At 45.3% G+C, this 11,620-nt stretch overlaps 1 protein-coding gene across 3 annotated transcripts in view; it reads left to right on the plus strand.

Moving 5' to 3' along the window:
• The window catches only part of Rnf122 (ring finger protein 122), a 21,840-nt gene extending 14,981 nt beyond the window's left edge, over positions 1 to 6,859 (plus strand). The window contains exons 5-6 of one of the 3 annotated variants that reach the window (XM_021170739.2): positions 1,816 to 1,898; positions 2,141 to 6,859. In XM_021170739.2, the coding sequence (XP_021026398.1) occupies positions 1,816 to 1,898; positions 2,141 to 2,255 (198 nt within the window). In that variant the 3' untranslated portion in view covers positions 2,256 to 6,859. The remainder of the gene's footprint in view (positions 1 to 1,815; positions 1,899 to 2,140) is intronic. The other 2 variants (XM_021170740.2, XM_029480767.1) reach the window with 2 other exon arrangements.
• Positions 6,860 to 11,620: the final 4,761 nt, after the last annotated feature.

Raw genomic sequence — 11,620 nt, forward strand, 5'->3', positions numbered from 1 at the left:
TGTGTGTGTGTGTGTGTGTGTGTGTGTGTGAGAGAGAGAGAGAGAGAACGAGAGAGAGAATATGACAATATGAGAATAATTATTTACGGGCTGCGGTCAAGCTAGTCCAACAATGGCTATCTACCAAAAGAAGGTCCAAGAACCCAGTAGTTGTTCAGTTCAGCTGGTCTTCAGTATATTCTGAAATCCCAAAGAAGTAATCTCTAAAGCCAGTGAAAGAGGAGACTTGTCAGAGAGTGAGTGCAAGCAGTCAAAGAGAGCAAACAAGCATCCTCCTTCCATGTCCTCTGTTAGGCTGCCAGCAGAAGTTGTCGCACAGATCAAACGTGGATCTTGCCACCTCGAAAAACCTGGATTAAAGATGTAGATTGTCACCTCAAAGATCCAGATCAGAAATGGTTCTTCCTACCTCACACTCTTTAAGAAAAATTCATCACAGCAGGGTGGTAGTGGTCATGCTTTTATCTCAGCACTCAGAAGGCAGAGGCAGGTGCATCTCTGAGTTTGAGGCCAGCCTGGTCTACAGAGTGAGTTTCAGGACAGCCAGGGCTACACAGAGAAACCTGTCTCCAAAATAAAACAAAAACAACAACAAAAGAAAGAAGGAAAATCTCTTGGGTGAGCCCAGTCATTTGGGTTTTAGTAAATTCCAGATAGTCAACTTGACAACCAAGATAGATAATCCCATCTACCCTACTGCCTTCATTTTTGTTACCGTGTCCCTCCTTAGCCCGTGCTGTAGGCTAGAAAGGACAAAAAACTCTTTGAGACTAACACCGTCAGTTAATTTGTGTGTTAATAGGAATGTTCCGAGTCTGTACTCTCCTACCTGAGAACCATCAGCCATAGGTGACCATTCAACATTGGAAATACAGAGAGCCACCTCCAGGGCCTGAGAGCAGCCTAGAATTTATCTGAATGCAGCCTGCACCCAAGGCACCATGAGCAAAACTTAGTCTCCTAAGCCAAGAAGACTTACATTGGAATACCTGAGGAGTTAATCAGTGACATGAAGTAATTGCATCCGTGTCTAGGGTGTAATGTGCTACCTCGTCCAGTTCATTGTTGATGAGCATGCTGATTCTCCCATGATGCACTGTTTCCTCATGCTATCACCATCCCCGTTGGTCCTGGCCTTCAGTTGCTGCCATCTTCTCACAAGCACTTATCTAACAACTCACAATATGATCAACAATGAACTGGACCTAGTAGCACAAATCTGTAGTCCCAACTCTAGGGAGGTAGAGGCTGGAAAATGAGGAAATCCGGGGGCAGCCTTGGTTATAGAATGAATTTGAGGCTTGCTTGGACTATGTGAGAGTTTGTCTTCCAAAAAAGTAAAACCAGGATCTTGAGCAGAGAGGTCACACTCCCCCTTTGTGAAAGGCCTGTGTCACTGTAGAGCAGTCATCACCAAAAACTCTCTAATGGTTTTGATTGTGGTGCAGGGGATCAAATGTAGACTCTCACGGATAATGAACACAAGCTCTACCATTGATCCGAATCTGAGCCCGCATTTTCATATTTGGAATAAAACATTTGAAGAATTGTGGGAATGGGGGTGGCGTGTGCTACGTGTATAATTTCTTCATTTGGTCGATTTAAGTTTAAGCAGCTACATTGGCTGCTATCCTGTCGGCACAGTCTTGTAAATACGGCTGAACGGGGTCTGACTGACACAGGAGACTGGGCTGGAGCTTGTTTTCCTTGTCTGAGAATGAGGTGGTGGATGGATATTCAGGATGGGTGTATCAAGATGGCCTCCAGACTCCTAGCTCACAGATTCCCCCCCTCCCCCTCTCTCCCTCTCCATAGCAGACCTGTGCAGTTTGCCTGGAAGACTTCAAGGGGAAGGATGAACTAGGCGTGCTTCCATGCCAGCATGCCTTTCACCGCAAGTATGTCAGGGGTGGGATGGGGTGGGATGGGTGGTCCTGAGGAGGTATAATTAGGGAGCATCTTCAAGAACCTTCTCATCTTCTCTGCAGTGCTGTTTAACAATGACTCCCTAGGATCAGCACACCAGAGGGGTTAGCTTGGGGCAGACACAGGGGCACTTTGTTCTCAGAAGCAGCTGGGCTCAGAGACAGCTGGCGCCATCTGGAGTGTCCCCTGGACATAACAGTCCTCTTGTTCGCAGGTGTCTGGTGAAGTGGCTAGAAGTACGTTGTGTCTGCCCCATGTGCAACAAGCCCATCGCTTGCCCCACGGAGACCTCACAGAGCATCGGAATCCTGCTGGATGAACTGGTGTAAGTGCTCCTGGCACATGGACACTGGAGAAGACTGCCTACTTTGGGTACCTGGGTTTCTCTACACAATGAACAAGACTCACACTCACCTAAAGGCAAGGATGACAGAGCCGAGCTTCTCCCAGCACCGCGGGACCAGTACCAGACTTGTCCAGTCTCCGCCTCCCAGGGCTTCTCTCCGTTATCCATTTCCAATGGCCTCATCCAGGTAGACTGCTCTATCCTGGTACTGGATTGACTGTCCAACCATCCATCTCCACCCACCTCATCTTTGCCCTGGGAAGGAGTCAACTGGGTGACTGTGACCATGGGCACCTCCCTTTGGACAACAAGCCACTCTGACCTTGAAAGGCTCTGCCCCACCCATGTCCTTCACTCCTGCCAGAGCCTTCCATGGGATGGTTTCCAAGGGAAAGGAGAGAAAGATCAAGAAACCAAGACGAAAGGCTCTGTGTGAAGTCAAGGAAAGCAAGGCCCTAAAAAAGGGAGAAGTCAATGTTTACATGGGATGCCAGAAACAAAGGCCAGCCTCGCCCTGGCTGGCTGCAGGGTGATGGGACCAGCCCTCCCCTGTTAGGATCTGAGGTGCTATTCATTCACTTCCTGGCCCTGCTTAATCTCAGAGCCTTCTAGTCATCATTGGTTTGGAAGAGACCCTGCTCTATAGGAAGGGGTCTAATCCTCAAGCCCATTTTCAGGGGCTTTTTTTTTCTTTTTGGAAGCAAAACGGGCCTCAGGCTGGGGATGGTCGAGAGGATACCGTAGTGCGGATGTCTGCTTCCCCTCTGTAAATAGTATTTTTATACTTCATCTTCACCATCACCATCTCAGGCTTTACACGTGTGGCCCCTCCCCCACCCAGGATGGGGGTGGGGGAGTGTCCCCTTCCTTCCCTGAACAGGGCGGCTGAGAGTGGGAAGAGGTTATGTATTTAAAGAAAATTAAATTTAATAACATGTTTCTCTAATCAGATTTTTGGCTTGTGGTTGTGGCCTGTGCCAAGAGAGGGAACAGAGCTCTTTACCTGCCTTCCCCCAGTCAGACCATACTAGAGGTTTCTAATCCTTAACAAAACCTGAGGGCTGGACATGTATCTCAACAATAGAGTGCTTGGGTAACCTGCTCAAGGCCCTGGGCTCAGTTTTTGGAATGGGGGAAAAAAAAGGGGGGGGATTACTTATTGAACACTGGTATAAAATAAGATCTGATGAAGCCAGGATCAGTCATCGGAAGGTTTAGAAACATTGTAAAGTTGATTTCAAGCACAGCGTTCACTCAACTGACTTGAATTCTACCTGGTGGTTGATTGTCAGTGATCTGACGACCTCAGAGGCCCATGTAGCTAACCTGGCACCCCATCTCTTTACTACTCCTGTGTCGCTGACAGTCCCTCCCTGGCACATCCTAGCCTCCCACACACATCTAGAATTCCATGTGGTAGCGACAGGTATGACCCTGCGTGCATCCAGGTCCTCCACCCACAGCCTCCAGCTTAGCTTTGCCAGTTTCCCAAGGGGCCTGCTGTCAACAGTGAGTGCGATCAGAATGGGATGGTATTGGGAACACCTTTCTTAAGCATAAGGTAACTAGACCCTGGTTGGCCCTTGCTTGGGAGCACAGATCGATGCCAGTCAAGCAGTCAGCACGCCTTGGGTGCTGAGCTGAGGAAAGCCATTTGCTGAGCATGGTTTGGATTGATACCAGCTGTGAAAAAGCTACCCATCATTGAGTACTAGATACCTGGAGTAGGTATGGTGCCATCTTACCCAGCCATTGTCTTGTGCATCTTGGACAACACCAAGGTGTAATGGGTACCTGACTCTAGGCTCTTCTACAGGAAGGTGCCTTTATTCCTTAACCCCTGCTTGCTATTGTCAACCTTAAGAGAAACAGATCTCCCTCAACTGGGTCACCACTTCCTCTTCTAGCAGTGATAGTCTGGAAGTATTGAGGAATTTTGATGTATTTTTCTCAGCCGATTTCAGCCTACCCCTCAGTTCCTGCTGCAGGTGGATTCACTGGTGGAGAAAGTAATCAGGTTGGCTTTGTATTAATTACCACCTCATCATCTCTCCTTGCAACTGGGAGGGTTCATCAGTGTTAGCATCCTGATGAAAATGTTAGCACGAAAAAGCTTGTTTCACAGCTTTCAAAACAGTATTACCGGGTCAAAATGATATGGGGGCAGGAAATACCTTTTATTCCCCGTGCTTCTATTGAACCTCAGTGGTATATATTACAGAGTACACAGAAGGGAAAATGATACTGGTTAGCTGATCAGCTCAATTGGCAGCTGCTAAGCACAATTAGACACTATGTCCCCAATTCACACAGTCACCGGTGAAGTGACTTGGTTAAGCCTTTTTAGAACACCTGCTGCCCGGTTTGGCCACTTGACAGGCAAATCCTGACCTTGGCGAAATGGTGTGAGCACTGTGCTTGGGTGGCAAGCTCACATAATCGAGATCTTTACTCAGCTGTCTTGTCAGCAGCAGCCCGAGTGTATATGCCAAGACATGATGCTCAATCAGCAGCCCGAGTGTATGCCAAGACATGCTCAGTCTTGGGAGCAGTAATGTGGACATTGACTGTGATTAACCAGACTGTGGGGACCAGAGAGTTCAAACCATTCTGTATGAACTAAGGTGGGAAAGACAGTAGGTTAGAATATAAGGGGAGGAGGCACTGTGTGAAAGCCAGGAACAGGATTTGATAGAGTAAGCACCCTCAAGTTTATTTACATAAAACTTAAAAAAAAACCCACTATATTCCATCTGAGAACTAAGCAAATTATTCTCTCCTCTGGGTCCTGTATATAGCCACAGGCAGCTACAATAGACCTAGAACTATTCAAATTAGCAAAGAATGTATACCCTGAATATATCTGAAAGGGAGAAAGATCAAAGGAAGTTGTGTTGTAAGCAGTACATGCCAGCTTCAGCAAAGAAGGGCTTTTGTTCTCCCCACACACACACACACAACCCCCAGAAGACTTTTCTTGCTTCTCTGAATATACTGAATTTAGGATTAGTTTGTTTAAAAAAAACAACCGGTGCTCACATAATTAAACACTAAGTGTCAGCTAACTAACACAACCCCAGGCAGTGTGGATCCAAGTTCAGTGTCGTTTTCCTTGCCCCACAGTTTTGAAAGCAGATGGTGCTAAAGACTCAAAGTACCAGGTGCTGTCAAGCCTGGTGCAGCCTGGGAAGACAAGCCTCATCGCAGTCCTGTGAGCTGCACCCTAGCCACTGTTAGGAACAGGGCAGGGTCTTGGAATTTATAGTCTTTGTTTGATTACTTGTTTAATTAATTTGGTGTCTCTTGTGTTTAATTCCACAATGAATGACTTTTTTAAAAAAAGATTTATTATTTATATGTATGTATACTGTAGCTGTCTTCAGACACACCAGTAGAGGGTGTCAGATGTCATTATGGATGATTGTAAGCCACCATGTGGTTGCTGGGATTTGAACTCAGGACCTTTGGAAGAACAGTCAGTGCTCTTAACCACTCTGAGCTATCTCTCCAGCCCCCAGTGAATGACTTAAGTCTTAAATAGAACCACCATTTAAAATCGGGTAAATGAAATGAGACAGAGCTCCTCTAGGGAAGAATTTGAAATTCAGCGATAGCTTTGGATAATGGTGATAGGTGAATTTAAAAGTGGGCCACCACATTGGGTCACACATGCCTTTAATCCTGACACCTCAGAGGCAGAGGCAGGTGGATCTCTGAATTTGAGTCCAGCTTGGTCTGGTCTACATAGATAGCCAGGGTTATGGGGGGATGGGGGGAGGTGCATGGAGGGGGAGAAGTCACCCTTCCTCTTGATAGTTCTATTCAACCAGCACTTCCCATGTGTTCACTAGAATTTTTATTCCTTAGTTCTGTCAAGATTGTCCCTTATCCATGTCTACCCTCCATTCCATCACATTGCCCATCTCTTTGAACATCAGATAACATCCTTCCAGGTCACTGGAAGCTCAGACTTCTGTTGAAGCCTCATCCACAGGTTCAGAGGGGCAAATGTGATTGAGTTGGAGACAAGAACTGTTATACAAATTCATGGGACATGAAGCCATTTATCATCCCACTTAATAAGCATTGGATTCCAACTGATCCAATCCAAGAAAATAAAAACCATGCCCATTTCCCTTCTGATGGAAAGACATCAAATGTCACCTTTGTGTTTTGATCCGTTCCTTATGTGACAGCTCAACAAGAAACCATCATGTGCTCTGTAGAGGAAGAGCTAGGGGGACATCAGCCAGGAGATATACTGGAAGACACTTTTGATGGCTACTGAGTGTTCTCAGTCATGACCCCCCACAAAGCACACTTTTCTTCCTCTTTTTCCCCCCATTTTTCTTCATCTATTCCTATTCTCTAACATTACTAAGATGCCATACTATTGAAGAATTTTCCAGATGGGCTGTAGGTACCATGAATGGGGCTCTGAGTTCTAAATGTTCATTAAATAAGCATTGACTCTCAAGAGGGTGCTGATATCCTCAAAGACATGAATATCATTTGTGATGTCTGGAACATTAAAGAAATGATGTAGCATAAAGAAGCCAATAAAACCAGAAGAAATCTCTACTGGAACTCAAGTCCAAAATGCAATAGTTATGATAACATGCCAGCGGATCGTTTCCTTTACGACTTTAAACATTTAAATCTCTGCTGGGTTATTTTTGACTCAGGTTCTATGTCAACAGAAAGCCAGAGATAGCTTAAAAACTCCCACGGTAGGCTTCTATGGACAAGAGCCCAGCATTTGTCTCTAAAGCCCCCTAAACAAACAAACAAAAAAAATGCAGAGAGCAAGAAACTAAAGGATTGTACTTGGAGGGATACAGACCAAAGAACAGAGCAAGACACTGGTGGCCTTTAGCCAGCTGCTTTTGCTTAAGCCACGCTCATTTCCTTTCTGAGATAGTAGGCCCACATTTCTTTCACTTTCTCATTGTTGGGACCAGATGCCTGACAAGGCACTTTGCAAAGGATGGATTTCTTCTGCCTCATGATTTGAGGAGATGCTGTCCATTTTGGGAAGGCATGATGCTGAAAGAGAGTGGCTACCTTAAGGCTGCAGTCAGGAAGCAGAGATGAGACAGGACGATGCTGTAAAAGCTCAGTGCCTCCCAGCTCGGTCATCTACCCAGTGAGCCTCCTGCCACCATCTAAAGGTCCTGTAACCTCTACAACCTCTACTAGCTGGGGAAAAAGTGTTCAACACATGAACTTGTAGGGGATTTCACTTTGAAACTACAACATGTCCCTTCCAGAAAAATTCAGGGACCATTGATCAGTATCCTCTACTCCATCTTTCTGTGCTTGTTAACCATGGACGATTTGGGGGGTGCTCCAAAAACCTTGCTAATACCACTAACCTGTCACCTGAGGCCAGGTTGGAAGGTGTGGAATTGAATAGCATGTCCAAAGCTGAAGCACCTCTAGGACCCATAGCTGCCCTGGTCTGGCACCAGCTCTAATTCTCCTGGGAAGTAAAGGCTGGCTCAGTTATGTGTGGTACCTGGCACCTCCATCCTTTTATAGCAGAAAATTGTAGAGTGGCCCACTTGAGTTATTCCAGGAACATTTTGCTATATCTGCTTTATCAAGTTACCTTTCCATCATCGCTGTGATGCTGATGCATTTCAAAGCAAGCTACAGAGAATGATACACTTGTTTGTATCCCGTGCAAGCCAGGCACGGGAAGATACATTTGGAAAGCCAGCATTTGGGGAGGCTCTTGCAAGAAGATCAGGATTTCAAGGCCAGTCTGAGCTACAGCATAAGATTCTGCACTAAAACCTCAGAGGCTGAGAATAATGATAAGCTGTAGACGCTTCCCTGGGATGCCCAATGCCCTGAACTTAACCCCCTGGTACCACAAAAATAACTCAACTTGCTGATGTTGGAAAATACCTCTGACTTCAAGTTTTTTTTTTAAAGAATAACTCAAATATGAAATCATTTATCTATTTTATTTATAGTGCTAGGAATTGAAGCCAAGACTTAGCATATACTAAGCACGTACTTTTTTCATATTTTATATATAAAACTGCCCTCATTTGATATTGAAAACTCAGTCGTGGTGATAACGAGTGTGTCACCAGCTCAGTTAACTTTGAATCTTGTTAAATTATGTGTTATGTGTCAGAGAGAGGGAAAGATCATTAGGGGTTCAGGACAACCTTCCTCATTGCACGTATTAACGTTCCTTGCACAATTACCAATGGAGTATTCTCACTTTGGACTTGATCCACACCCTAAATTTAGCAAGCTAGAATTATCTTTTAAGCACCACTGTGAGCAACCTTTTGAGAAGAATGCCGACAAAGGGGGGAAAATATCTGTGTTTCCTCGTGCTTAAAATGCAATCCCTGACTTGATCATTCAGCCAAGGGGCAGAGTGTTCTTATATGCTGACAACGCAGCCAAGACAGAAATCCAGAATGTCCATCCCCAGTTCATAGGAGTCAAAAGTTACACCTTCAGATTGGGACACTCGAGAAACGGGCTGAACCACCAGGCGATGGATTATATGTTTCGCAAGTTGGAAAGCTTCGCACACAGAGTTGAACAATGGCCATCCATGGGCCAGGGAGTTTTACCGATTATTTAAAGTGACTTTACATGAAATCTTTTGATAGCTAAAGCAGCACTTTTACAAACTGTGCTGGGGAGTCCAAGCCGGGACTGTGCTAGACAAGCTCTGTACCACTGAACTACATCCTAGCCCTAAGGCATCTTGAAAGTGGGATTCGAAGGCTTCTTGGATTTACATACCTTGGAAGCTTAAAATCTACATACAAAACAGTGGGGCATACATATGAAACAATTAGCTTAAAGTCTTAGTTAGGAAGAGAAGGCCATGAAGTGAGCACAAAGACAAAATGGTTCTATATTAGTTTTGCTCAAGCTATCACTTTCGAAGAAGAGGGACTCCCAGCCCTGTGCTGAAACCTCAAAGCTGCCCTCTCTTCACCAATTCCCAGCAAGGCTGAGCCTTTGAACTTAGGCACTAAACACCATGACCCCTGGCATGTACTCCATGGGCCTGTCATCTTGGACGCACCTTTCCCACAGAAGGCCCTCTGCTGGCCACCTGTAGGCAGGTGATGACTTCACTCCAGGCCACAAGTAGCTCTGCCCTCCCTCCCTCTGTGTCACCTAGGCCAAGGGATTGTCAGAAAGCAAAACAACGACCTAAGATTCATGGACTCTTCTTGATTATACTGGGATCTCAAGGCAGAAATGAGCTTTGTCTGCTTGTTAGGGACAGGATCTCACTACATTTGCTCCACACTGACCTTGAAATGGTGGCCATTCTGTCTCATGAGCAAATACAAGACAGTTGGTCCTTAGTATTTTATTTATATATTTTATTCCAACTGGATTGAAGTTCATTGAGTTGTATAGTCCCTGTGTCTGGTTTATTTCCATGTGTGATTTTTTTTTTATTTGTAACATTTTGTTTTTTATTTTGTTTTGTGTTTGTTTGGTTGGTTTTTTGTTTTTGTTTTTGTTTTTGAGAAAGGGTTTCTCTGTATAGTCCTGGCTGTCCTGGAACTCACTTTGTAGACCAGGCTGGCCTCGAACTCAGAAATCCACCTGTCTCCACCTTCCGAGTGCTGGGATTAAAGGTGTGTGCCACCACTGCCCGGCCCATTAACATTTTATTTTTAATAATAAAGTTTAAAGTAAAAAGTATTTTATTCAGGCAGTTGTGGCACACACTTTTAATCCCAGCACTCAGGAGGCAGCGGCAGGCAGATTTCCGAGTGCGAGGCCAGCCTGGTCTACAGAGGGAGTTCCAGGACAGCCAGGACTACACAGAGAAACCCTGTCTCAAAAAAAAAAGAAAAGAAAAAAGAAAAAAAAAGAAGAAGAAAAGTATTTTATTTATGGGCGTGTGTATGTTTATGCTAGGAACTAAACTTGGGTCCTTCTAGAAGAACAGCAAGTTCTCTTAACCACTGAGCCATCTCTCCAACCCCAGAGTTCCCAATATTTTATAAACAAAGGGTCCACTGCCAAGAATCAGTGATACCATGTGGCTGTGTTTGAGGAAAATACGGATGCTCTTCTCTACTTGTTATGAGATGCAGTGGAGTAAACAAACTCAAACTGGAATCCAAAGGAATGAGTTTAAAGCAAGCCTTTCCTCGAACTAACTAGGAGTTCACAGTCTAGCGCTTCGATTTTTTTCTTTAAAAAAAAAAATGTTATCAAGGGTGTGTGCGTGTGAAACAGTGTTTTAGGGGCCCCAAATCTAGCCTTGAACTCACTATGTATCCAGCACAAACCTTAAATGTGTGTCCTCATACCAGCTGGTTCCTCCATCTTTTGAGCTCAATTTTCCCGTGGGAAGTCAGGGATGCCCAAGTGAGTGTGTAAGGAGAGAATGAAGTCCTGAGTGGACCTGCATAGTTGACGTGAGCAAGGCCCATCTGACCTCAGCTCTTCTAGACATGTCTGTGTGTCTTTCTGTCCTTTATTTCCTCCTCACCTCAGTCAGGTCAAGTTCTAAGCTGTGCTGGACACATATTTCCTTATCTATAAATGGTGATCATAGGAAACGCCCCAGAATGGGGTTAAGTATGCACAGGCACGTACATGAGAGTACCAAAGCCCTAATGGTTATGAGCTATTCTTGTAGGTCTTAGTGAGGTAGACAGCCCATAAGGAGACTGAATAAGATACAACACAATGGACTGGCTGGTGGCTGCATGGATAAATTACTTGTCACACATGTGTGAAGACCAGAATGTCAGTCCTTGACACCCATGTAAATGTCAGTGTGTGTGTGTGTGTGTGTGTGTGTATGTGGTGTGTGTGTGTGTGTGGTCCCAACCTACTGTGTAATTCCAGTACTTAGGAGGCAAGTTAGAAAACAAGCAAAATTCACGAGCTCTGGGTACAAGTAAGAGACTCTGTATATCTCAATCTCAATTTATAAGATGAGGAGAGATTGATGAAGACTCTGATGTCAACCCTCTGGCCCTCTCATGGTTACACTCAAATGCTCATGCACCTATAAACATAATTCACCCACACATGGGGGGGAGATATCATAAACCATAGCTGGGTTATATCATCTCAACAGTCAGGAGGCAGAGACAGGAGGATCACTGCGTGTTTGAGTCTAACCTGGTCTGTATAGTGAGTTCCAGGCCAGCTAGGACTATGCAGGGAGACCCAGTCTTAAAAGACAAAGCAATCAAGAGTCGGAGGACAGTGACCTGCCCTGCAGGGAGCGCCATCTTGGCTCCGGGACTCCGCCGAGCTTAGTCTGTACAGGTCAGAGTGGGGACCACGGGGGCAGACGGCTTCTGGGACAGGCGGGAGCCACAGAGC

Source organism: Mus caroli, chromosome 8 (genome assembly GCF_900094665.2).
Source record: "Mus caroli chromosome 8, CAROLI_EIJ_v1.1, whole genome shotgun sequence".
Classification (NCBI taxonomy): Eukaryota; Metazoa; Chordata; class Mammalia; order Rodentia; family Muridae; genus Mus; species Mus caroli.